General features: G+C 51.7%; 1 protein-coding gene across 3 annotated transcripts in view; it reads left to right on the top strand.

The window, feature by feature from the left end:
- Pacsin1 (protein kinase C and casein kinase substrate in neurons 1) overlaps nucleotides 1–26,744 on the top strand; it is a 42,443-nt gene that overhangs the window by 9,262 nt on the left and 6,437 nt on the right. The window contains exons 1-3 of one of the 3 annotated variants that reach the window (XM_090355852.1): nucleotides 16,711–16,891; nucleotides 24,006–24,131; nucleotides 25,002–25,158. In XM_090355852.1, coding sequence (XP_090211978.1) covers nucleotides 24,069–24,131; nucleotides 25,002–25,158 — 220 coding nt within the window. In that variant the 5' untranslated portion in view covers nucleotides 16,711–16,891; nucleotides 24,006–24,068. Of the gene's footprint in view, nucleotides 1–16,710; nucleotides 16,974–24,005; nucleotides 24,132–25,001; nucleotides 25,159–26,744 lie in introns of those variants that run through there. The other 2 variants (XM_090355850.1, XM_090355851.1) reach the window with 2 other exon arrangements.

Raw genomic sequence — 26,744 nt, 5'->3', positions numbered from 1 at the left:
ATTACTGGGTTTTTGGCCTCATCCCCAATTCTCTTGGTCTCTTCTTTCCCTGTTTGACCCATGGGCCTGGCATGTCCCCTCCTACCCTGTGCCATTTCCATTGCTAAACGGTGCTTACGTTTACCCCATCCTGCCTGGGGCATTGGGAAAGGATGCTCATTCTGGCATCTCTGGATCAATTGTCCCTTATCCAGCTTATGTCCCTTCCCCAGCCTCCTGCCACCCTCCAGATGGAGAACCCCTCATTCCCGCTCCTGCCAGTGAGTGACATTCACAGAGCTCTGTCCAGCAGCAGACTTTCTCCCCCCACACCCGACCAGCAGATGGGGGGATGCACTTCGTGCCTGCATGGCATCCTGGACGAGGTGTTTTCAGGTCTGAAGGATCTTCGGGGCCATCTTTGAGCAGGGAGTTCTTAGGGGGTCTCTTCCATATCTCACTCTTTCCCAAGCTGTTGCCCCCTCCCCCTCATCCCCTGAGGGATGAGAAGACAGTCTTCCTGGTCCTTCCCGTCTGTCTTATGTAACCTCCACAGTTTACACCACCCCTCCAGCTGCAAGAGAGGAGCACTGATATTGCAGGAGGCCCCTCAGCGTTCACACTTGGCCTTTAGTTAGTGATGAGTCACCCTCAGCCTAGTTACATCCTTTGAGTCCCTAGAACAGCCATCTCATTCCTGGCCTTTGTAAATAATGATTCCACCCCTCCCCGCCCCTCCCTTCCCCTCAGACCTCAGCTCTGTCTGCTCTTCTTCCTCACTGAAGTGAGCTGATGTTATTATTCCTGCTCCCTGGCCCTGCATCTGTCCAGCAGGGTGACAGGTGGGAGACCCAGCTCCCAGGCTCTACATTCAGAGGCGGCCTCCTAGAATCTCTTCTGACACCAGCTGGGGACCCGTGTGCAGTGGGGAGCCTCTTGTATGAATTAGGGTCTGGGGAGCAAGCAGAGGACAGCAGGTAAGTGCAAACACCTTCTCCTCCTCCTCCTCCTCCTCCTTGTCCTCTTCCTCCTTTTCCTTTCCCTCCTCCTCTTCTTCCCCCCCTCTTCTTCCTCCCCTCCTCCTTCATCTTCTTTTAAATATGAGGTCTTGCTATGGTGCCCAGGCTAGTCTTGAATTTGTAGGCTCAAGTGATCTTCTTGCCTTAGTAGCTGGGACTACAGCTACTCACCACCATGCCCAGAAACACCTATGAGCAAAACTCAGTGGGCATCTGGAAAGGGCCTGCACTAGACTGGTGCTCCAGACTTGTCCTGAATGAAGTCAGTGGTCAGACAGGAGCTGTCCCTGGGAGAGTGTGGCTTGGAGGAGGAGCTCTGAGCGTCCCAGCCAGGGTGTGGAGTTCCTTGGTCCTGATACACAGGGCTGCGTGGTTCACAGGCATTGCACGTGAATCACCCCCTAGTCCACTGATGATGCGCATGAACGGGCTGATGTCAGTGTCACTGCTGGAGACGCAGCCATGGTGACTCACCCTGTCCTGCCTTTCATGGTCTCCCAAATGACTTCCCAGCTGAGCTCCTCTGGGCCACACAGCAATCCTAAAAGCTACAGGGAACATAGGCACCACAGCATTAGGCAGAGGAGGAAACTGAGACAGTCAGTGAACAGCAGGAGGCTTGAACCAGTGGGTCCTAAGTCCGGAGTCCAGATGTACTTTTTAGTTTTGTTGGCTTAGCTGATCTTCACAGGGCCCCTTGGTAAGACATGAGACCACAGCGCTTTTTTTTTTTTTTTTTTTTTGCCAGTCCTGGGCTTGAGCTCAGGGCCTGAGCACTGTCCTTGGATTTTTCTCAAGGCTAGAGCTCTACCACTTGAGCCTCAGCACCACTTCTGGCTTTTTCTAAGTATGTGGCACCAAGGAATCGAACCCGGGTCTTCGTACATGCTAGGCAAGCACTCTACCACTAGGCCAAACTCCCGGCCCACCACAGCGCTTCTTGGCCCATAATGCATACAGGGAGCTCTCCAGGCCTTGTAAATCCCGGTGGTCCTGAATCTGGATTGATAACTCCATCACAGGCCATCTGTGGCTGCCAGTCCCTGCACCAGACTGAGTAGGGAAGAGCTCGGTCCTGGAGCTGTCTAGACCTGGCTTTGCACTCTGTTCAGGTATTCCCTGCCCCCGCTCTTCCCCACATAGATGTTATGAAAGTGTCTCTTGGGGGATATGCCTCCTTTCTTCCTTCCTCTTCCTCTTCTTCTTCTTCTTCCTCTTCTTCCTCTTCCTCTTCCTCCTCCTCCTCCTCCTCCTCCTCTTCCTTCTCCTCCTCCTCCTCCTCCTCCTCCTCCTCCTCCTCCTCCTCCTCCTCTTCTTCTTCTTCTTCTTCTTCTTCTTCTTCTTCTTCTTCTTCTTCTTCTTCTTCTTCTTCCTCTCTCTCTCTCTCTTTTTCTTTTGTTGGTCATGAGGCTTGAACTCTGGGCCTGGGTGCTGTCCCTAAGCTCTTCAGCTCAAGGCTAGCACTCTACCCCTAGAGACACAGTGCCACTTCCAATTTTCTGGTGATTAATTGGAGATAAGAGTCTCATAGACTTTCCTTCCCAGGCTGTCTTTGAACCATGATCCTCAGGTCTCAGCCTCCTGAATAGCTAGGGTTATAAGCATGAGTCGCCAGCATCTGGCCCCTGCTCTCTTCTTTTTTCCCCTCTTCTCTCAGCAGGGGGGCATGCCTCCTTTCTTCCCTCCCCTCCTTCCTGCTATCTTCTTTTTCCTCTTCCATCAACACCTCTAATTCTCATCCTTGCCTCCCCACAAAATGAGCAGGATCTCATCTAGGCATTAGTCAGAAAAGCTAGATGAGTAAACTTATTATACTAATGTGTGAATGACTCACATCTCTTCCCTCAACTCTTCCAGCAACTATTTAGATGTGCAAAAGAAGGAGGTTTTTATTGTTGGAAATGCGAGAGAAGGAACTACAAATATAGGCTGTAGCCCTATTATTCCCCAAACTTGGAATGCCATGGAGGACATGTGATTCCCTCAAAACAGACCAGAGCACTGGGTTTGCCATCTCTAAACTTAAGCACATTCGCCAGGATGGAGTCTAGGAGATTTACCACACGCTGACCAGCCTCGTGCCTGCAAGTCCTAGCTATTCAGGAGGCTGAGATCTGAGGATGAAGATTTAAAGTCAGCCTGGACAAGAAAGTCTATGTGACTCTTATTTTCAATTAACCACCAAAAAAAAAAAAAAAAAGGCCAAAGGTAGAACTGTGGCTCAAGAACACCAGACTTGAGCACAAACGCTAAAGGACAGTACTCAGACACTAGTTCAAGTCCCAGGACTGGCACACATGTGAGTGGGCACACACACACACACACACACACACACACACACACACCCCAAGCTGCCACTCCATTAGGACAGCTATTTTCATGAAGGTAGAAAATGACAAGTACAAGTCCCACGACCAACAAAAAAAAGAAAAGAAAATGACAGGAGGAAGTGGGGCCCTGTGCATTGCAGCTGCTGTGGCAACATTGTCATTCATTAAAAAGTTAAACATAGGACTACCATGCGATCCAGTAATTTGAGTCCCTGGTTTCAATTGTTTGGGGTACTGAAAGAGTTTGGGTACCCAGAGTTAAATGCAGGGACATTATTCATAACAGCTCCAAGGTTAAAAAAAAAGAACCCAGTCTTCATCCACAAATGAATGGAGAAAGAAAATATGTACATAAAATGGAATATTACTCAGTCGTAGAAAGGAAGAAAATTGTGATAGATGCCATGACCTTGTGTGAACCTTGAAAACCGTATGTTAAGTGAAAGAAGCAAAGGACAGATGTTGTATGAGTCCACTGAAAGTGAGGGCATTGTGTAGGCCAAGTCCCAGAGATACAAACAAGAACAGCTGTCAGGAGCTGGGGAGAGGTAGGAATAGGAAGCTGTTTCATGGTGCCGAGTTTCTCTTTAGGAGAATGAAAAAAAGCAATCTGCAAATGGATGGTGGTGATAGTTGTCGGGCCTTGTGAGTGTACAAATGCCACTGAACCACTGAACCACTTAACCGTAAGATGGCAAAATTTAGCCCATGTGAATTCTACCACATTTTTTCTGGTCAGTTATGGGGCGTACATCCAGGGGCTGGACACTGTTCCTAAGCTTTTTGCTCAAGGCTGGCACTGTACCACTTAGTCACAGCTCTACTTCCAGTTCTTAGGTAGAGATAAGAGTCTCATGGACTTTCCTGCTCAGGCTGAGTTCGAACTGAAATCTTCAGAGCTCAGCCTCCTGAGTGGTTAAGATCACAGGGGTGAGCCACTAGCCCTTGGCTACCATGTGTCACTCTCCCATCTACATGGTCCATGTCAGCACAGCACCTGCTACAGCTTCCTGCTGATTTACTTCCTCTTCTTGTACCAGCTAGAACTCTTTAAAATTAAAAATTGAGTGGTGGGCCTGGAGTTTGGCCTAGTGATAGAGTGCTTGCCTAGCATGCAGGAAGACCAGGGTTTGATTCCTCAGTACCACATACATAGAAATGCTGGAAGTGGTGTTATGGCTCACGTGGCAGAGGGAAAAGCCCAAGGACAGTGCTCAGGCCCTGAGTTCAAGTCCTAGGAGAGGCAAAAAAAATTGAGCGGGGGCATTGGTGACTCAAGATTGTAATCCTAGCTATTCAGGAGGCTGAGATTTGAGAAATGCAGTTTGAAGCCAGCCTAGGCAGAGAAGTTCCTGAGATTCTTATCTCCAATTAACCACCAAAAAACCGGAGTAGAGATGTGGTTCAAGTGGTAGAGTGCTAGCCTTGATCAAAAAAGATCTAGGACAGAGCCCAAGCCCTAAATTTAAGCCTCACAACTGACAAAAAATAAATAAATTCTGCTGGCTGCTGGTGCTCACACCTAAAATCCCAGCTACTCGAGAGGCTGAGATCTGAAGGATCAAGGTACAAAGCCAGACTAGGCTGGAGAGTCAGTGAGACTCTAATCAGCAAAAGCTGGACATGGCACTGTGACCTCAGTAGTAGAGCATTAGCCTTGAGCAAAAGAAGCTCAGGGGCAGCACCCAGGCCTTGAGTTCAAGTCCCAAGACTGGGAAAGAAAGAAAGGAAGAAAGAAAGAAAGAAAGAAAGAAAGAAAGAAAGAAAGAAAGAAAGAAAGAAAAGAAAGAAAGAAAGATAGATAGATAGATAGATAGATAGATAGATAGATAGATATGGCACGTGTGTAGAAAGGCCAGGGGTCAGGAAGATGACCTTGTGCAATCTGCTGGTATGAAGTTGACAGATGAATTCTAGAGCCAGAGCACCAGGTGTCAGGGACTTGAGGAGGTGACTGCTGTTCCGTACCTGTCTACTCTCCTAGGGAAGCTGTCGGGAGACTTCTCAGCAGTGACATAGTGATCTGAATATGTCACAGCTGGCGATTATTAGTTTTCCCACCATGGAAAGACAGGAGTAAAACCTCAAAAGGGCATTTTTATATCTGTTTTCTGGAGCCCACGGGAGATTTCTTTAGGACAGATGCCGAGCAGTGCAATTCCCAAATTGTCAGCAGCATGCACATCACAGGTGTGCTGTGGTACCACCAGGGTCAGAAAGACTACTGTGTCTTCCATTGTGTGTTCATTGTGGTGCTGGGGCTCGAACCTGTGGCTTTGCTCATGCTGGACAAGCACTCTACCACTTGAGCTTCGCCCCTCCCTGCTCCCAGCCTGTTTTGCTTTTGTTATTTTTCCAGTAGGCTCTCATGTTCATACCTGGGAAATCCCGGGCTTCCAATCTTACTATGGCTGCCTCCCACATAGCTGGGCTGACAGGCGATCTCCCCACACCCAGCGTTTTCTAGTGATTGAGATAGGGTCTTGTGAATGCACACCATGATCTTCCTGGTCTCTGCTTCTGGAATAGCTGGGATTGTAGTATGCCCCATCATGCCCCGCCTCAGATCCCTCTGGGAAGGATTATTTCAAGTGATTGTTCGGAAGAGTGAGCCCTGTACACCACAGAGAAATCAACTCAAAATGGCTTCAGTCATCGTTTGCCACATTGCCTGTTAAAATGTGACTCTTAAGTCAGGAGGTCTTGGCCTCTGGGGTGGAGTCTTAGACTTTCCCTTCCTAAAGTGCTTCTGCGTTAGACTGGTGCTATTAACAAGAATTTCAGGAGGTAAGATTTTTGTGTGTGTGTGGTCAGTTGTAGGACTTGAACTCTGGGCCTGGGTGTTGTCCCTGAGCTCTTCAGCTCAAGGCTACTGCCCTACCCCTTGAGCCACAGCCCCACTCCTGGTTTTCTAGTAGTTAATTGGAGATAGGAGCCTCATAGACTGGCTTTGAACTGTGATCCTCAGATCTCAGCCTCCTGAGGAGCTAGGATTTCAGGTGTGAGTCACTGCACCTGGTGATAGGATTCTTAAGTTTGGCTCTCTGCAGATTGTTGGGGATGCTCTGTGCTGTGGTTTAAATGTAGGGTTTCACTTGTGCTCTATTATTTGAGTCCCATTCCTAATCCTTTTGCTTTCCAGACACAATCTTACTAGCCTTGCCTGATTAGCGTCGTAAGTAGCTAGAATCACAGGCGGTACCATACCCAGCTTTTGGGGTACTTTTCTGTGTGCCAGCTCTGGGACTTGAACTCAGGGCCTGGGCCCTGCCCCTGAGCTTCCTTTTGCTCATGGCTTGAGCTATAGCAGAACTTCCAGTTGAGTGTGTGTGTGTGTGTGTGTGTGTGTGCGCACGCGCGCACGTGTGTGTGTGTATGTGTGTGCGTGTGTGTGTGCGTGTGTGTGTGTGTGCGTGTGTGTGCGTGCATGTGTGTGCTGTGTGTTGATTCTGGGTCTTGAACTTAGGGCCTGAGCACTGTCCTTGGGCTTTCCCAAGGCTAGTGCTCTACCACTTGAACCACAGCAGCATTTCCAGCTCTTTCTGTGTATGTGGTACCGAGGAATCAAACCAAGGATTTCATGCATGCTAGGAAAGCACTCTACCACTAGGCCACAATCCTGGTCTTCACTGTGCTTCTTTTGCTGAAGGCTAGTGCTTTGCCACTTAAGCCACAGCTCCAGTTCTGGATTTTTGTTGTTAAGGGTCTCGGAGTTTTCTGTCTGGTCTGGCTTTGAACTGCAATCTTTAGATCTCAGCCTTCTGAGGAGCTAGGATTACAGGCACAAGTACCAAGTATACAGCCAAGATTTTTTTTTGGGGGGGAGGGAGGCAGTTTATTGGAGTTAAAATTCTTATGGACTTTCCTGCCCAGGCTGGCTTTGAATTGAGATTCTCTGATCTCAGCCTCCTGAGTAGCTAGGATTAAGGGCATGAGCTATTGGGCTTTGGGAGGGGGCACTTTAAAAATATGATCCTGCACTTGGGTACATCAATAGTGTCTGCAACCAACAGTCACTTCCACAACTAAATTAAGTCTTCCCACAATCTTTGCACACACACACACACACACACTCCTCAACGCTCATGTGTATGTGTGTGTGTGTGTGTGTGCATTTCTGGGATTTGAATTCGGCCCTTCCAGCTCTCATTTGTCTTTCTTGCTCCTGGCTAGCAGGCTACCACTTGTGCTGTGCCTCCAGCCCAGCCCAGCCCACCCGGCATGATGAGTTCAGAAATAGATGCAGAAACACCAGAGTCCCAGGTATGGGACTTTGGGGACAGAGCGGTTTCTGTGTGTGGGGTGAGCAACTGCACAGCCCCTGTAACCTCCTCCTTGAGGGCAGGCAGGTCCTGAGGGCCATTGGGTTCTGGCAGGGTCACACTCAACTTAACCCCAGTATTACTGCTAATGCTACTTTACCAAGAGCTTAATCGTCACACTAAATATAGCGTGTGACTTTAAAGGTTGGCTACAGCCCTACAGGCGATGTTTATACTTTTTTTTTTGTTTTTTGCCAGTCCTGGGGCTTGATCTGAGGGTGTGAGCACTGTCTCTGAGATTTCCCAAGGCTAGGGCTCTACCAATTGAACCACAGCACCATTTCCAGCTTTTTCTGTGTATGTGGTACCAAGGAATAGAACCCAGGGCTTGGTGCATGCTAGGCAAGCATTCTACCACTAGGCCAAACTCCTGGTCCTCATTGGGCCCTTTCAAGGCTAGAGCTCTATCACTTGAGCCATAACCATTTCCAGCTTTTTCTAAGTATATGGTACCAAGGACTTAAACTTGGGTCCTTGTGCATGCTAGACAAGCACTCTACTACTAGGCCAAATTCCAGGCAATTTTTGTACTTTTTTGGGCCAAACTTTTGCCCAAGAAAATACAGTTCCATCACAGAGCCTCTATGCAGATCTATTACATCTAACACAGCTAGATTTAGATTAGAGTGAGTAAGAACTCACCTGTGGGGCTCCATCAAGCCTCTGACATTAAACATGCTTACTTTCTTTTGTGTGCTGGTACTGGAGTTGAATTCAGGGACTGCCAAAGTCTCAAAGCTTTTTTGCTCAAGTCTAACACTCTATCACTTGAGCCACAGCTCCATTTCTGGTATTTTTGGTGGTTAATTGGGTAAGAGTCTCATGGCCTTTCTTGTCTGGGCTGGCTTCGAACCATAATCCTCAGATCTCAGCCACCTGAGTAGCTAAGATTATAGGTGTGAGCCACCACTGCCTGGGTGTATCTTAACATTTTAACATTGTTCTCTTTTCTTTTCTTTTTTCTTTCTTTCTTCCTTCCTTTTTTTTTTTTTTTTTTTTTTTTTTGCCAGTTCTGGGGCTTGAACTTGGGGCCTGAGCATTGTCCTTGGGCACATTTTGCTCAAGGCTAACACTCTGCCATTTGAGCCACAGTGTCACTACTGGCTTTTTCTGTGTATGTGGCACTGTATGCCAGGCGAGCACTCTACCACTAGGCTATGCTCCCGGCTTTCTTGTGTTGTGGACATGTTCACACTGGCACTGTCGTGTGTGATCTCCAGCCATGTGTGATTACTGAGCATGTGACATGTGATGAAGCAAACAGAACTGGTGTGTGTGTGTGTGTGTGTGTGTGTGCATGGTCCTAGGGCTTGAACTCAGGGCCTGAGTGCTGCCCCTAAGCTTTTTTTTTTTTTTTTTTTTTTTTTTTTGCCAGTCCTGGGCTTGAGCTCAGGGCCTGACCACTGTTCTTGGACTTTCTCAAAGCTAGAGCTCTACCACTTAAGCCTCAGCACCACTTCCGGCTTTTTTCTATATGTGGTACCGAGGATTCGAACCCGGGTCTTCATGCATGCTAGGCAAGCACTTTAACCACTAGGCTAAACTCCCGGCCTCCATGCCCCTAAGCTTTTATGCTCAAGATTAGTGCTCTACTACTTGAGCCACAACTCCATTTCTGGCTTTTGGGTAATTGATGGGAGATAAGAGTCTCATGGACTTTCTTGCCTGGGCTGGCTTTGAACTGAAACCTTCAGATCTCAGCCTCCTGAGTAGCTAAGATTATAGGCAAGAGCCACCAGGTCTGGCTAAAGAACTGATTTTTCGTTTGAAACTGAATGCCCAAGTTCATTTAATTCCAATTAATATAAAGTTAAATAATCACACACCACTAGTGGTTTTCATACAATGCAACCTGCCCTCACATGCTGGTTCAAGGTGCGCTGTGGCAGGTGCTTAGTACATGAGGAGGAGGGCCGGGGGGGGGGGAGGGTTGGCCAGATGTGATACTATAGGTAGAGAAGTACAGAATTCAAGGCCAACCTAGGCAAAGTTAGCTTAAAACAAAGTATAAATAAAAGGGTTAGCTCAAACGATGTAGCTCAAGACCCTGGGTTCAAACCCCAAGACTTGAAAAATAGAAAAAATAAACCCCAGGGAGGTGTGGAGCAAGACATCTCACACACATGTTTCTGATGTTCAGAAAAGACCCTACCAGAAACATAACTTGGCATCAAAATTACTTCTGTGAAGGCTTCTCGGCAACTATCTAGCTATTCTTCTTCAGACTAGCACCATTCTTGTATTAATCTTGTGGCCAACGGTTGTTTCAAAACATCTACTGTCATCTTCCGTATTCTGCCTTTAGAGGCTTCCTCTTAGGCTGGGGCGGAGCTCGGTGGCAGACCCAGCGTACATGCACAAGGTCCTGGATTACGCACATACGCTCCCCTGCCCACACACTCCAGTGCACAGCTGTTCCTGAATAAACCTAGTTCATCTTCTGAGGATCTGTTATTTGGTTTGATAATGTGCTGTCAGCCTGTCAGCCAGGCCCCGGCTTCACGGAGCAGCGTGCAGAGATGAAGCTGTTTGAGCTGTCTATGTCAGACTGTTCTGAGTTTCCTAGTCTAGTTTAGTTCCGTGTTTGTTGATATAGAGAGCTGTCCGTACCACCTCAGAAAGCCCCTGGCCACCTTTAGAGCAAGCCCAGACTGCAGCCTTTGCCACTGCACCATTATAGCCCAGGCCAACTTCAAGACTTTTTTTTAATGTCCATTGTGAGGCTTGAACTCTGGGCCTGGGCGTTGTCCCTGAGTTTTTCAGCTCAAGGCTACTACCCTACCCCTTGAGCCACAAGTACCACTTCAGGTTTTCTAGTGGTTAATTGGAGAGACTTTAGTGCCTGGGCTGGCTTTAAACCGTGATCCTTAGTTTTCAGGCTGCTGAGTAACTAGGATTACAGGCGTGAGTTACCATGCCCAGCTGACTTCAAGACTTTAAACCGGATCTTCCTGCCAGTCCTGGGCTTGAGCTCAGGGCCTGAGCACTGTCCTTGGACTTTCTCAAGGTTAGAGCTCTACCACTTGAGCCTTAGCACCACTTCCGGCTTTTTTTTTTTTTTTTTCTATGTATGTGGTACCAAGGAATCGAACCCGGGCCTTCGTGCATGCTAGGCAAGCACTTTAACCGCTAGGCCAAACTCCCAGCCCCTGCCTCAACCTCTTGAGCGCTAGGATTACAGGCATGCACTACCATACTTGGCCTCATGCAATAGTCCTTTGTTTATTCATTTGTTACTGAGGATTGAATTCAGGACCCCATGCATGCCCAAACCACTGAGCTACTTTCCAAACCCTTCACTGTATTTATTTATTTACTTTCTTGCCAGTCTTGGGGCTTGAACTCAGGGTCTAAGCACTGTCTTTGAGCTTTCTCAAGGCTAGAGCTCTACCACTTGAGCCACAGCTCCATTTCTGGCTTTTCCTATGTATGTGGCACTGAGGAATCGAACCCTGGTATTTGTGCATGTTAGGCAAGCACTCAACCACTAGGCCAAACTCCCGGCCCCTCCTTCCTTGTATTTTAAATTGAAATATAATTTATGCTTTATTGTTGTTGTTTGTTTGTGTGTTTGTTTTTGGCTTGAGGAAGGAACTCAGGGTCTTAAGCTCATTAGGCCAATGTTCTACTCCTTGACCTATAGTCTAGATCTTTTTTTGGGGGATCCCTCCAAATTTGCCTGGGCTGGCCTTGATTTCTTGATCCTCCTGCCTCTACCTCCTGAGTAGCTGGGATTACAATCAGGTACCATCAAGCCTGGCTAGATTACGAGTTTTGTTTTGTTTTGTTTTAATGAAAGCATGACAAATCTTAGCTATGCTAATCAACAAATTATACACCTATCAGATCAGGACAGCAGGCTTTTGCTGTTTTCAGAAGCAGCCACTGTTACTAAATTGATTTTTCAGAAGTTGCTTTGCCTATTCTTGATTTAGCCATAGTGTTTTTGAGTGTATATCTTTGCATAGACTTTTTTTTTTTAGTTCATATTCTAGGCAATACTGTGTCTATCTTTTGGCCTACACCCATGTCTGACTTTATACCCATCTGCTCACCTTCTATCTCCTGGCACCATTTTCCTACGCCAGGTGAAGAACAGAAAACTTGACCCCATTTTAAGACCTTTTATTCACCACATTTATATGCATTTATTTTAACCATGTTTTCCTGCATGCTCTGAGAGGCACATTAGTGTTTTCCATTGTTTTTTCAACTCTCCAGATGATTTAGAAAACTGGACAAAAGGAGAAGCGATCACATTCACTCAGTTTTTCTTTCTCCTCTTCTCTCAGGTTTCTGCTTTCGTCATCTCCTTTCTGTTCCTGGAATGGCCTTTAGCCTTTTTTTCTAGTTTGGCCATTCTCCTCTTCTGAGAACACCTGACCTGCTTCATTGCCGAAGGAGATTTTCTCTGGATGTGGCTTCCAGGTTCCAGTCATTTTGCTTACTGACTTCTGGCTTGCATACGTTTTTCCTTTTACATAAAGTTCTTCTCCCTCCTCCTTCTCCCCTCTTCTTTCCCCTTCCCCTCCCCCTTCCCCTTTCCCTCTCCCTCCCTCTCCCTCTGTCTTCCTCCCTTCTATCTCCTCTCTCCAGTTTCTGAGCAGCAAGGACTGAGAGCTCGGAGCCTTAGTTTACACACACATGAGATGGGTTCACTGTGTAAAGATAAACGTGTGAAGAAGTAGAAGGCACATTTGCTTGCACATTGCCTAGGCTCAGCTGATGTGATACTTGATGCTGGGTAAGGATTCTTTGCACCCTTCTTGTGGCCTTTCAGAGCCCCCTGGACAATTCTGCTCTTCCTGGTCCTCAGTGTCCACACAAGTGTCCAGGCTCCTGCCCAGATCCTCAGCAGCTCTTGACCATTTTATTATTTTTTTGCCAGTCCTGGGCTTGAGCTGAGGGCCTGAGCACTGTCCTTGGACTTTCTCAAGGCTAGAGCTCTACCACTTGAGCCTCAGCACCACTTCCGGCTTTTTCTACATATGTGGTACCGAGGAATTGAACCCGGGTCTTTGTGCATGCTAGGCAAGCACTTTAACCACTAGGCCAAACTCCTGGCCCCTCTTGACCTTTTATTCCTCCAGAGTTATCTAGCCCTGCCTGGCTAGGTGTTGGGGAGGACTCTGGCATTTTGACAGTCATGAGAGCATTATGCAAATACATGCAAAGTAGCAGCTAATGAGCCTTGATTGCATTTGCCCCAGTGCTGGGGAACACATGGGTGACTGCTGAGATGGGGGAAGGGGCACTGAACGCTCTATGGGAGGGGGGAGGACAGGGAAACAAGGACGTGGGCAGCTGCCCTGTAACCTGGGCATGTCTTGCTCCTTGCCTATAGGCTAGCCCTGCCTCGGGGACTGGAGTTAGGTCAGCTGTGTGAAGGGTTTAGGGGTCCTCTCAGGGGCGAAGACACAAATGGGGCTGGGTTAGGCTGACTGCTCTCTGTGCTGGGGAAGTACAGGGTAGCAGGAGGGATAGCTCCCCCCTTCACCCTCCCAGGCCCATCTGGATGCTGGGCGTGTGGGAGGGCCGGGCGCCTGTTGGGCCACAAGGCAGCTGTCTTCAGTAGCCTGGATGGAAAGGCTTGTTAGGAAGAAAGATGATCCCGGGCGAGGGGCTGGCAGGTGGGCAGGGGTCTCTGCTTACAGCTTGGGAATTCAATCCCTTCCCGCTCCCTGCTGAGCCCTCCCCTCACAGGGTGCCTCTCCGCTCAGGGGTACTTGGCACCCCCACCCTCTTGGACTGGGACTTCCCTGGCCCTCTGCTAAGCACCTTAAGGCCTGGGAACAGCTGAAAATAGTCTTCCAGGGCTAGAAGTCACCGGCCATCACTGGAGGACCTCATGCCCCCCACTTGACTAGAACTTCAAGTACAAATGACCCTGGCCTGCCCTTGATCTAAGGATGAGAACTGAATTTGGATAGGAAATTTTTTGAACTTGAGTAGCTATTATCATGTTTCCCAGTTAGATCCTTAGGCCTGCCTTCCTTCCTTCCTTCCTTCCTTCTTTTCCTTCCTTCCTTCCTTCCTTCCTTCCTTCCTTCCTTCCTTCCTTCCTTCCTTTCCCTCCCTCCTTCCTTGGTAGTAGGATTTGAACTCAAGGCTCTAATCTTGCTAGGAAGACACTTTATCATGTGACTTGTACCCTTCACCTTTTTACTTCAGGATTTTTTCAGGCTCTCAAACTTTTTCTGGGCCCAGACTCAAGCTTCAAGTCTCCCATTGATGGCCACCCACATAACTGGGACCATAAGCTTATGTTATCACACCTGACTTGTAGTTGAAACAGTTCTCATTAACTTTCTGACTCCATCTTGTGGATCTCTTCCTTCCCAGTAGCTGAGATTACAGGCATGAGCCAACATACCTGCCTAGGTCTTTCTTAATGGTATCAAGAGGAGCATAGATAAAACTTGGTAGGTCCCGGGTTGCAATACCAGCTCTTGACTGTCACCCTGAGCAAGTGGCTCAGTCTCTGATCCAGTTTCTAAGTGGGCCTGGTGGCTTTACCATGGCCTGCTGCTGTGACAGCCAGAGACACAGCCGGGAGGCCTCAGACCAGAAATGGTGCTGCCTGTGCAATAGCTCATTGTCTCTCCAAAGCAGGAGCTTCATTTTGCCTGCAGCTGTGTGGAAGGTCTAGAACAGTCTCTGGCGCATGGTGGGTGCTTAGGAAATATCCCTCATATGGGTGAAACGCCCTGCCTCTTGTATGTTTCAAGATGATTCTCCCCCTCACATCTGTCATCTCCATGCCAGGATGCTTTTGGCACTCTGTGGCTGTCTCAGCTTAAATGTCAGCCATCTCATAACTGAGGGGTCTCAGAGGCGGCCAGTGCAAGTGAGGCTGTCATCATTATGGTGGAGTAGATATTTGCTGACTTTTCTGTGGGTTTCCATCCTGTTGTAGCTGGTCTCTTTGGAGTATGTGGGATTGCTGGGGGGCACAGGTTATGTCTGAGGCTTTGAGGTGGTACTGGGCCAGGTGCAGATGTCCCTTGGGCCATGCCATGTCCTGGTTTTTTCATCTGCTTTTGGCTTTCCTACCATCCCTCCTCTATGTTGTTCCTCTTGGGAACAGCAGAGTTTTCTGGCTCCTGGGATTTCCTCTAAAGGGAAGGGACATTTTACTCCCACTCTGGCATAACTCAGGGTGCCAGTACTGAGGGGCTCTGGGCAGGACGCAGTCTGAACCAGGAGGAAGACTTTCAGAATGGGGCCCTAGTGGGGCCTGCCCTTACCTGTTCCAGTTTCCCTCTGGCAGAGGCCTGATCCTTTGTGAATAGCAGCTCAGTCCCCTGGTTGGGACACTTGACTCTTGTCACCCAGCAGGGGTGTGCGGTGGAGGATGGTGGGGTATGTGTTGTATGTGCAGCTGTGAATCTGCGTGGGAAGAATTTGTGTGTTGTGCATGTATGCAGCCACGTGTGCATATATCTTAGACATGCCTTGTGTTACACATGCATGTGAGGGTAGGTAGACTTGTGGAAATACATTGTATAAACAATGTGCCATGGGTGCGTGAATCTACAAGTGTGTTGTGGGGTGCACATGTGTGCAAACACACGCGGTTCACGGGTCACAGGTAAGTAGTGCGGCATTCTGGGTGGACCACGTGGCCTCTATTGCCTTGTGGGAAAAGTGGACAGAGCTGGAATCCCAAGACTGGGGTGCCAGCAGCCAGCCTAGGAGTTTTATGTGCTCAGATTTTTGTTTTTGCTTTTCTGCTGTGGGTCTCCAGACCAAGTCTGTAAAATGGGTTTAAAATCTTGGGCCAGGAGCGTGGCCTAGTGGTAGAGTGCTTGCCTAGCAAGCATGAAACCCTGGATTCTTTCCTGGTACCACATATATAGAAAAAGCCAGAAGCAGTGCTGTGGCTCAAGTGGTAGAATGCTAGCCTTGAGAAAGGCCAAGGATAATGCCTAGGTCCTGAGTTTGAGCCCCAGGACTGGCAGGGGAAAAAAAAAAATAGGTTTAAAATCTCATCTTAAGAAGCTGGGTGCGGTGGTGGCTCACGCCTGCAATCCTAGCTACTCAGGAGGCTGAGATCTGAGGATCAAGGTTCAAAGCCAGCCAGGACACACAAGGACCTGAGACTCTTATCTCCAATTAACTTCTAGAAAGTGGGAGATGGGGTTTCCCTCTAGGGTGGGGTGGTAGCCTGGAGCTGAAGAGCTTAGGGACAGTGCTCAGGCCAAGTTCAAACCCCATGACCTACCAAAAAAATAACAATAAAAATAAATAAAAATAAAAAATCTCATAGCAAGAAATTTGAGTGGCCTGGGGAGGAAAGGCAAACCCTCCACAGAACCCCCGGCCAGCGCGGAGCGATGCACGTCTGCCTGTCTGGCCGATCTGCATGGGGGTGCGATTTCAGGGGCCCGAGGGAAGGGCAGGAGGTGTGGCAGGGGCGGTGGAGGCCCGGGGAGGGAGGCGGCCCGGGGGTGGAGGCGGCCCGGGGGTGGAGGCGGCCCGGGGATGGAGGCGTCCCGGGGAGGCAGGCGTCCCGGGGAGGCAGGCGGCCCGGGGATGGAGGCGGCCCGGGGGTGGAGGCGGCCCGGGGGTGGAGGCGGCCCGGGGAGGGAGGCGGCCCGGGGATGGAGGCGGCCCGGGGAGGCAGGCGTCCCGGGGGTGGAGGCGGCCCGGGGATGGAGGCGTCCCGGGGATGGAGGCGGCCCGGGGATGGAGGCGTCCCGGGGAGGCAGGCGTCCCGGGGAGGCAGGCGGCCCGGGGATGGAGGCGTCCCGGGGAGGCAGGCGGCCCGGGGATGGAGGCGTCCCGGGGAGGCAGGCGGCCCGGGGATGGAGGCGTCCCGGGGAGGCAGGCGTCCCGGGGAGGCAGGCGGCCCGGGGATGGAGGCGGCCCGGGGAGGCAGGCGGCCCGGGGATGGAGGCGGCCCGGGGAGGCAGGCGGCCCGGGGAGGGAGGCGGCCCGGGGAGGGAGGCGGCCCGGGGATGGAGGCGGCCCCGGCCGGCGGCGGCGCGGGAGGCGGGCGCCGCGCGGCGCTTTGCCCGGTTGCCATGGGAACGAGCAGCGGCGGTGGGTGGCGGAGCAGGAGGCGGGCCGGGAGGAGGGAGCGCGGGCGTGGGGGCGGGGAGCTGGCTCCTGCCGTTCCGGCTCCGCCGCCGCCTCCCCGATCCAGCGCTGGAGGGGGACCCCGGAGGGAGGAGGACGGAGCCCCCTCGCCCGGCGCCAGCCCCCTCTGCGCCCGCCGCCACGGAGCAGACGGAGGATGGTGAGCCCCTCCGGCCCTGGCCTGGCCCAGCCGAGGCCGTGAGCCCCTGCCTGCCCGCGGCGTGGTGCTGCCCGGGGCCCAGGTAGGCATTCCCGGGTCGGGGGTCCCCGGGCGGCCGGCCGCCTCACGGAGGGGCTGCGGGTTTGGGGCATGGCTGGGTCCTGAGAGACCCCCTCCTCCCCAGCCCCCGCCCCCCCACCCCGCCCCGTGGCCTTTTCTCTCCTCCACCCGGCCCCAGGGCCTGGCTTTGCCGAGGATCAGGGGGGTCGGGGGCTAGCCTCTCCAGGGACCCACCGCGCGCCCCGTTAAACCAGGTGGAGACGGAGCAGGGGGGGAGAAGGTCCCCACCCCCACTCCGCTAGGCGCTGGCCACTGGAGCAGCACCCCCTTCCCTCACCCCGGTGCTGGAACCTCCCCATGGCTGCGTGTGTCAGGCACTGGGCTTAGAGTCAGGTCAGAGGCATCCTTCCTCCTCCCCACCCTGCCTCCTTCCTGCAGACCCAGTGAACCCTCTCCCACCTCCCCAGTCCGCTGCTGTATTCATCCCCAGACAGCTCAGGCTCCACATACTGGGGTGCAGAGAGCAGAGGCCTGGATGGGGTGGGGGCGCCGGTGGCACCTCCCTCCCTTCTCTGCTGCATTGCTCCCGGGGACACTCACTGCTGCTGGGGAACTGGCACTGGCACTGCAGAGGAGCTTCTGCCCGCTGCTGGGGGAGGGGGAGCCCTAGGGCGGAACTGGGGTGCTCTGCCTCCGTCGGGAGGGGCAGGAGATCCCTCCCAGAGAGGGGCCTCTGCATGGGTCCCTCCCACCTCCAGGGGCTTGACTGGGCCTGGCACCACAGCGTTGGACTTCTTCCCCTGGCCCCTGGGTCATTCGAAGGATGGGGGATACAGGCCGAGCAGCTGAGGTGGCCTGTGGCTTGGTTGGCTTCTGCAAACGTTAGGTGCGTGTTTGCTGAGAGTGGGCACAGGGGCTCTTACTTTGGGATCAAGGGCAGGTTTCAGAGTGGCAGGGCTGGGAAGGGGTGCGCTGTCGCCCAGCTCCCAGCCTCTGGGATTGACATGTTCTGCCTCATCTCTTGCTGGCACAGGGTCTGCTGCTGCCCCAGGTCCATGGCAGTGATTGGTGAGATCTGGAGGGCAGGATCTATTCCCCACCCTAGCCTCTCCCATTCCCACCTTGCCTACTCTAGGCCACCTGTTTTTTTTTCCTGCCCAAGGCTGTCTGTGCTAAGCAGACTCTCCGGTATTCAGTCCCACCAGAGTGGGGCAGTGAGCTGGTGACAACAGCTTCTGGGAGCGCCTGCCCAGCCTCTGTGCTGGGGTGAGGTCTCCTCTGAAGCTCTGAGGGGATGGGCCAGGACTGGGAGAGCAGTTTGGCACCACCAGTCTGACTGCTTCTCACAGAACCTTGCACACGCAGGAGCTTGGGGGAGTGTGTGTGTGTGTGTGTGTGAGAGAGAGAGAGAGAGACAGACAGACAGACAGACAGATAGACAGACAGAGTACCAGGGTTTGAACTCAAAGCCTGAGCTTTTTTACTTACATCTAGCATTCTACCACTTGAGCCTCAGCTCCATTTCTGGCGTTTTGGTGGTTAGGGATGAGAGTTCCTTGCTTTTCCTGCCCTGGCTCTGATGCATGGTTTTCATATCTCAGTCTCCTGTGTAGCTTGAATTACAGGCATAGCCACCAGTGCCAGTGGCTTTAACAAATAGCTCGTGAGTGTGTGTGTGTGTGTGTGTGTGTGTGTGCGCGCACGCGCGCGCGCGTGTGCACGCTGTGGCTTGAATTCAGGGTGTGGAGGACCCGAGGCTGTTGATGGGCGTCTTGGGGCTCCAGACCTGAGCTCCTAATCTTCCCAAGCTGTTCCTCCCCCATCTCAGCAAACTGCAGCTCCACCTACCAGTCACTCAGGCCTGAACCCCAGAGCCATCTTGGACTTAATGTCAGAATCACATTCTAGCTGGTATTGAGTTCTGAGCCTTAGTGTCTCCAGCCTCATCCCCTCACCCCTTCTTGAGTCACCACTTTACCAGGCCCCCTGTGGCCCCCACCAGAGGATTGCAACTGCTGGCTAGCAGGTTTTCTGTCTTCTTGCCACTGTAGGCTACTCTTCCTCAACAGCCAGGGACCCTTTGAAACAAGCCAGGTCATAGTACCCCTATTCTCCAACCTTCCAGAAGCTTCCATCTCATTGAAAGAAAAAGTCCAAGCTCTGCCCTCATCATCCTCAGCCCTCACTCCTTCACCTTCCCGAGCTCCACATCCCCACCCCATCCCAGTCTGCTTGCAGGCATGGCAGCCAGGCTTCTGCCTCAGTGACTTTGCACAAGCTGTGCACTCTGGCTAGATGTTTCATGGGGCTCCCTTCCTCACCCCCCTGAGGTCCTGCTGTAATGTTACCTCGGAATGACACTAACCATCTTGCATAAAGTAGCATCCGCCTAGCTCCCGCCTCCCCCCCAGTCCCCTTCCCTGTCTTATTGTTCTCCACAGCCATTGTCAGCTTCTAACAACTCTGCCATCTTTCTAGTTTCTTGCCTGTCCAACCCCTTTAGAATGAGAGCTCCACAGTGCAGAGCATTTTCTACCTTGTTCGCTACTGTGTCCGTGACCTGCCCACTGAGAGCCAGGCTGTGAAGTAAATCCAGGAGCCCAGCCTCAGGGACTGGCCTCTGGGTCTGTGTTGTATGTAATAGGGGGTCACGGGGTCTGGGAGTCAATCCTTACAGAAGAAGGCATTTCCACACCCGCCCCCACCATCACCGCCTAGCCAGTGGTCTGTGTTCTAGAGGCATCACGTTGAACAGGACTGACTTCTTACCATTTCTGTTTGTTTTTTCTTTTGGCTAGTCCTGGGGCTTGAACTCAGGACCTGGGTATTGCCCTGGTCTTTTGTGCTCAAGGCTAGGGCTCTACTACTTGAGCCATAGCGACACTTCCTGCCTTGGGATGATTAACTGAAAAGAAGAGTTTCAGGGACTTCCCTGCTGAGGCGAGCTTCAAACCACCATCCTCAGATCTCACTCTAGGATTATAGGTGCAAGCCACTGGTACAGGGTTGCTTCTTGGCCTTTCTGTGGCCAGAGCCGTCCTGTGGGGCCGAGCAAAGAAGGTGAGCTGCTGCGAACTGCCCTGCTCCCTCTCCTGTCCCCAGCCCCCACCTAGTGCCACTGACAATGGCTCCTCTTTCCTAGTCATCCCTGGGTACTGTGCTGGGGGGGGGAGCAGACTGCGCCCCCTCTGGGAAGATCAGCCGAAGAGCCGGCAGGCTGGGCTCTGTCCTTGGCTCTCCAGGTGGCCATATGTGCTATGGACTGCATAAACAGATGGACAGGCGCTTGCAGAGGGCACACATGTATGTGGTTACCAGTCCTGTGTGTGTGTGTGTGTGTGTGTGTGTGTGTGTGTGTGTGTGTGCGCGCGCGCGCGCACTATTCCTGGGGCTTGAACTCAGGGCCTGGGTATTATCCTGAACTCGAGACTAGTGCTCTACCACTTGAGCCACAACTTTACCTCTGGCTTTTTGGTGATTCATTAGAAATAAGAGTCTCATAGACTTTACTACCCAGGATGGCGTCAACCCACGATCCTCAGATCTCAGCCTCCTGATTGCAAGCATGAGCCACTGGCGCCCCACCACTGGTCTTAAGAAGGGAGATACATTCATGGCAGAGAGGGTAGGGCTGTGCTACCAGCTGCCCCCACTCCTGCCTTCACCTGTGGTGCCTCCCTTGTCCTCTCCCTCCTTCCAGCCCTGAAGTCACTGAGAGTGAGAGGGTGGAGAAGGGTCGTCTGTGAATGGACTGGCTCGACAAGTGGTGCCTTAGGCCACGAGGCCCACTGGACAGCGCTGAGATGAGATCCCAAATGGGAGAGGGCGGGCCCTGGCTCCTGACCTGCTCACCCTCCCCGTGTCACCTCACACATGGTGTTACTACTACCCAGACACCCAGCCATACCTTGGGCTCTGCTGTTGCGTGTCTGGAGAGCACATTCTGTGAGGGGCAGCAGGCCGCTTACCCTCCCTTAGCGTTGGTCACCTCTTGAGCAAAAGAAGCTCGGGAACAGTGCCCAGGCTCTGAGTTTAAGCCACACATTCACACACCAGAAAAGGTTGTAGTTGATTCTAAGATACACTGGCCAGTCACTGGCTCTCACACCTGCCTCCTGAGGTGGGAGGGGAGGGGCCAAGCGGTACCTTACCCTCACTTTCTGAATGAGGACACCAAGGCATAGCAAATTTAAATAACTTGCAGCCACCTAGTAAGAATGTGTGTGGGACCTGAGGAGGGACTAAGGTTCTGGCCTCCCTCTGGCCCTTCGCAGATGAGGGGGAGAAGGCTAGGAGGGCTGGAGGATGCCCAGTGCTGGACTGGACTGGGTGTCTGGGAGGAGGGATTGGGCAGGCTTCAGTCATCTGTTTCTTCTCCTTGCTGTGTGACCTTGCACAGGCTCTTGCTGCACTTGCACTGTGGAGGACAGGAAGTCGCTGCCCATATCCATGAAAGCCCATTGTAATGGAGAGGCCCACACATTGTGGGTGCTTTAAAAATGGCTGTAGTCCTGTCAGGGTGCTAGGCACTGGTAGCTCATACCTGGAATTCTAGCTACTCAGGATGCTGAGATTTAAGGAGTGTTCCTGCCCAGGCAGGAAAGTCCATGAGAACTTATTTTCAATTAACCACCAGAAAACAGGAAGCAGTGCTGTGGCTCACAATGGTAGAGTGATAGCCTTGAGTAGAAAAGCTCAGGGACAGTGCCGGGCCCTATTCAAGCCCCATGACTGACAAAAAAAAAAAAAAGTTGGGGGCCAGGATTTGGCCTAGTGGTTGCCTAGCATGCATGAAGACCCAGGTTCGATTCCTTGATACTACATATAGAGGAAAAAAGCCAGAAATGGTACTGTGGCTCCAGTGGTAGAGCTCTAGCCTTAAGAAAGCCCAAGGACAGTGCTCAGGCCCTGAGCTCAAGGCCCAGGACTGGCAAAAAAAAAAAAGTTGGCTCTAAGAGGAGAGAGGTATGGGGGGGTCATAGCATAGCCTTGAGCTGTGGACACTGCTGTAGAGGAGGTGCCGACTGAGGATGGAATTTTGGGGAACAGGGAGCCTTGGAGTTGGTCCTCAGGGCTGACTATGGGATGGAGCTTCTGCTCGGGTACCCAGAAGTAGCTCTTGGTTGCATTAGCAGCCCATCAATCACTGGACATTTACTGTGTGTGTCTTTTTGTTTGGCTCTGGAAAATAGAGCCCTTCAAGCCAGGGACAGATGAGGCCTGGCCAAGGTCATCTGGTGGTGGATCTCAGGAGGCCTGGGGTCTGAGGATGAGGGGCCCTCCTCCACTCTGAAGCTCCGTGCTCTAGAAAGGGAAGGTCAAGGTCAAGGTCAGAGTAAAGTAGCTTCCCGGAGCAACCTGCAGTCTTCAAAAGGGACTTCCTACCCTTGATTGTTAGCCCTTCTAAATAAACTCCAACATCGTTTCTGTATTTTCCCAGCCAGGCCAGTCAGCCGGAAGCTTGTGCTGCCTTCGTGGCAGGACTGCACTGTGATGTACTTGGTGCTCTGGGGACAAGCGTGTGGGCTGCGTGCAGCCTTTTGCATTGACCAGACCTGTGCTGTCAATAGCCCTGGGCATCCTCAGTTGTGCCCCGGCGGCTGCGCAGTTCATCGGTTCATTCCCAGAAGTGGTGGCACTGCTGGAAGGAGTATGCCTGTGACATGGACACAGTTGTGTTGCGTGCAGAACCTTTCCCAGCTTCCCTTCCACCCGTGGGTGAGGCACTGGTGGCTCAAGTTCTACCTTTATCTCCAAGAGGCACAAGATAGCTGTACCGGGGTGCTTGTGGGCAAAGAGAACCAGGCCCTGAGCAAATGGGAAGATAAATCTAAGGGGTCCCCCTAGGTACCAAGGGTCTTCACATATTGGTGCCACCTGCCTCCAGGTTGGGGACCAGCTGCTGGCCCAGGGACTCCCCCAAATTGAACTGTATCCCCTCTGGGCAGCGTCACAGCTTAAGGTTCAGCGTCCCCATGGCTGCATCATGTCAGGTGGATGACCTCTAAGCCAGGGTCCAGCCAGAGGCTGGCAGCTCCCTTTACTTAGGGCTTGGTCTGGACTTTAAAGCCTCTTTGAAGACCAGGCCATTATGGTTTCTGGGTCCTGTCTTCTGATGATTGAGCCATTGTTGCCTGGGGTGGCAGAGGGGAGGAAGGGAAAGCCCCTGGGTTCTGGGGCAGCCATGGCCTAGATTAGACAACTGTGATGCTTGCTGACAGATCCAGGGCAGACATACTGCACCGTGGTTTGACCCCGGGGGTGGAGGATGCATGCTGGGAACTCACAGGAGACTTGTAGACCACTAATGGGGGCTGTGCAGGCTAAGTAGAAAGGCAGTCGGAGCATGGAAGGCTCAGAGAAAAAGGAAGCCCTGTGTCTGGGCTAGAGGTGATGGAGGAGCTGCCGGCCTTCCAGAGAGCTGCTACAGTTGGGAAGTTGGGGCTGAGACCAGGGGTTCTGGGTTGGGTCAGGGTTGGGGGAACCTGGAGAGGGTCTTCTGGACCTCATGCGAGGATCTAGCTAAGTCAGGGTAGGCTGTGTTGAGGGGAAAGCAGAAGGAAAGGACACTCCTAGGGCCCCAGCTGCCATACTTAAAGGGGCACTTAAGGTACCAGCTGGGGATGTGAGCCCCTGCTGAGGTTCCAGGTGCCAGGGAGGTACTGCCTGCTGGCTTAGGAGCTGTGTGAGTCTAAGAGACAAACTGCAGGTTTATGTAAATCACATGCACAACTATGTGGTCCCTCTTTTAACTCTAGGGGTCCAGGGGCCCATCAACAGTAGGCCAGGTGTGGTGGGCTCTGCTGATGGGAGGGCTTCTAAGAGGAGGCACCCTAGAGGGGCTGGGATTGGGAGAGGTGGAAAGAGCGAGGCTGGAGATGCGGAAGTGGCCGTGAGGATGTTGTAGGTTGACAGTGAGTTGTCCTTGGACAGGAAGCTCCATCTCAGTGCAAGGCTCCTCTCATGAAGCCTACCTCCTGCAGCAGGTCAGGCGTGGGGCATGGACAGGGCATGATCCCATCCCTCATCTATGGATCTTTCTCCTGCCTCCCAGTGCGTGAGCCGCCAAGCTTGCTAACTACAGCTCCACGCCTGCGCATCTCCCGACGGTCACATTATGTCTGGCTCCTACGACGAGGCCTCGCTGGCTCCAGAGGAGACTACTGACAGCTTCTGGGAGGTAAGCCTAGCTGTCCAGATTCCTGCCCATTCCACATATGTCCCATATCTTCAGGCCTTGCTTCTTAATGTTGGCGCCCTCATCAAGAGCAGGAAAGCCAGCAGTGTCCACCAGGTAGCTGCCCCAGAGTGAACATAGGAAATTCCGCAGCAGGAGGGATGACCCTCTCTGGGCTTTCTTCTGGGGTCCCTCACTCAGATTCCAGGCACTTCACACAGCAAGTGCAGCACTTCACAGTTTACACAGCCTGTCCCAGCAGCCCCCCATCCCCATCCTGTGAGGCGGGTGGGGCACTGAGGCAGGGTGAACTGTACCTTGCAGACACAGAGGCAGCCCCAGAAGCCAGCGTTTCAGAACTTTAGGAAGTGTTTGAAATGTGAGGGGGAAGCTGCTCTGGAACTGTCTCCCCCCAGTGAAAACTGCCAGACCTAAATTAATAAGTGTTTAATGAGATGTCTACAAAATGTAATATTGTGTCAAGAAGTTGCAGCTTAGCTCAACACTTATATGACTAGATAAGTACAATAGATTCAACTTACCAACACAGCATGAATAATTCATTCTAGCCCAAGTCTAAATTATGAAACTCCTGCATCTTGTGGTACCCAGGAGATTATTTTTGAAGGGCCGTGACAATGCATAGTGTCTAATGTGGGGAGCTGGGACCCTCTCAAGGCAGAGGGTGGGGAACAGTCGCCCAGCCCTTCCAGCAGGTTGCTGCAGCAGCGAGCGCCCCCTTCTGGCCAGAGAGAAACAGACCGAGAGGGCTGTGTGTGTGTGTGTGTGTGTGTGTGTGTGTGTGTGTGTGCGCGTGCACGCGCGGTGCAGGCAATAGAAGCCACTGAGTCATGCCCATGGCTCTGCCACCAGGTGGGGAACTACAAGCGGACTGTGAAACGCATCGATGATGGCCACCGCCTGTGCAACGACCTTATGAGCTGCGTGCAGGAGCGCGCCAAGATCGAGAAGGCGTATGCACAGCAGCTTACAGACTGGGCCAAGCGCTGGCGCCAGCTCATTGAGAAAGGTGCTCCCCCAATGCCCAACCCCATTCTCACCTTGGTACCCTAGTGCACCCCCACGGCATTGGGAGTTACCCAACATCCTCTAGCTGCAGGGCCTTCTTGGCTTTGCATAACCTAGGTTAGGCTAAAGAGATAAAAAGCAAAACCAAGCCAGGTTCTGGTGGCTCACGCCTATAATCCTAGCTACTCAGGAGGCTGAGATCTGACGATGTCAGTTCAAAGCCAGTTTGGGCAGAAAAGTCCAAGTGAAACTCTTATCTCAAAAAACAGAAGTAGTGGTGCTGTGGCTCAAGTAGTAGAGTGCTAACTTTGAGTAAAAGAGCTCAGGGACAGAGCCAAGCCCCCACATTCAGGGCAAAAAAGAAAAAAGAAAAAGAAAAAGAAAGCAAGCAAAACCAATAACCTTTAAAAAAATTTTTTGAAATAATTTAAGCTTCTAGAAAAATTGCACCCAGAGTATAGAGAGCTAGGTATACTTAATATGGGGCATATGAAACTAGAAGTATGGCTCAAGTGGTAGAACGTCTGCTATGAGCAAGATATTAGGCCCTGAGTTCAAGCTTGACAGGCACCAACAAAATCCTACATTAAAAAACATATAGTCTGGTCTAGGAGTTTGGCCTAGTGGTAGAGTGCTTGCCTACCATGCACAAAGACCTGGGTTTGATTCCTCGGTACCACATAGAAAAAGCCAGAAATGGTTCTGTGGCTCAAGTGGCAGAGCTGTATCCTTGAGAAGTCCAAGGACAGTGCTTAGGCCTTCAGTTCAAGCCCTGGGACTGGCAAAAAAGAAAGAGAAAATGATTACAGGGCTGAGAGCATGGACTAATGATAAAGTGTTTGCCTAGTATGCACAAAACCCTGGGTTTAATTCCTCAGTACCACATACACACAGAAGAAAAAAAAAAAGCTGAAGTGGTACTGTGGCTCAAGTGGTAGAGTTCTAACCTTGAGAAATCCAAGGACAGGGCCAGGAGTTTGGCCTAGTGGTAGAGTGCTTGCCTAGCATGCATGAAGACCCGGGTTCGATTCCTAGGTACCATATACATAGAAAAAAGGCAGAAGTGGTGCTGAAGCTCAAGTGGTAGAGCTCTAGCCCTGAGAAAAAAATCCAAGGACAGTGCTCAGGCCCTGAGCTCAAGCCCAGGACTGGCAAAAATAAAAAAATAAAAAAAGAAATCCAAGGACAGTGCTCAGGCCCTGAGTTCAAGCCCCAGGGCTGGCCAAAATAAAAACCCAAAACATACAGTCCATGTGCATATTTGGCTGTAGCAGTGATTTAGGCTGCTTCAGGTTCAATCCAGAGTCACATATTATACCTGATTGCCATGGCTCTAGGTTCCTGCAGTCTAGCTGGTTTCACCCTGAGGCTTACATATATTTGCTAGATTTTTCTCTTCTGCAAGCCTCTCTAGAACCTTAGAGGGAAGGGGAGAACCTATGTCCCCAGCACAGTGCCTGGCAAAAAATGAATGTGAATGATAGGTCCCTGGTGGTCCCCGACACTTTGTCCGTCTAAGTCTTAACTTTACATTCAGCTAACTTTTCCAGGGCACCTCCTGTGGACTTATAAGAGGTCACAGCAGTC

Source organism: Megascapheus bottae, chromosome 22 (assembly GCF_031878675.1).
Source record: "Megascapheus bottae isolate mThoBot1 chromosome 22, mThoBot2.hap1, whole genome shotgun sequence".
NCBI classification, from domain to species: domain Eukaryota; kingdom Metazoa; phylum Chordata; class Mammalia; order Rodentia; family Geomyidae; genus Megascapheus; species Megascapheus bottae.
The sequence above is the reverse complement of the archived record's forward strand: the minus strand, read 5'-3'. Positions and strand labels throughout refer to the sequence as shown.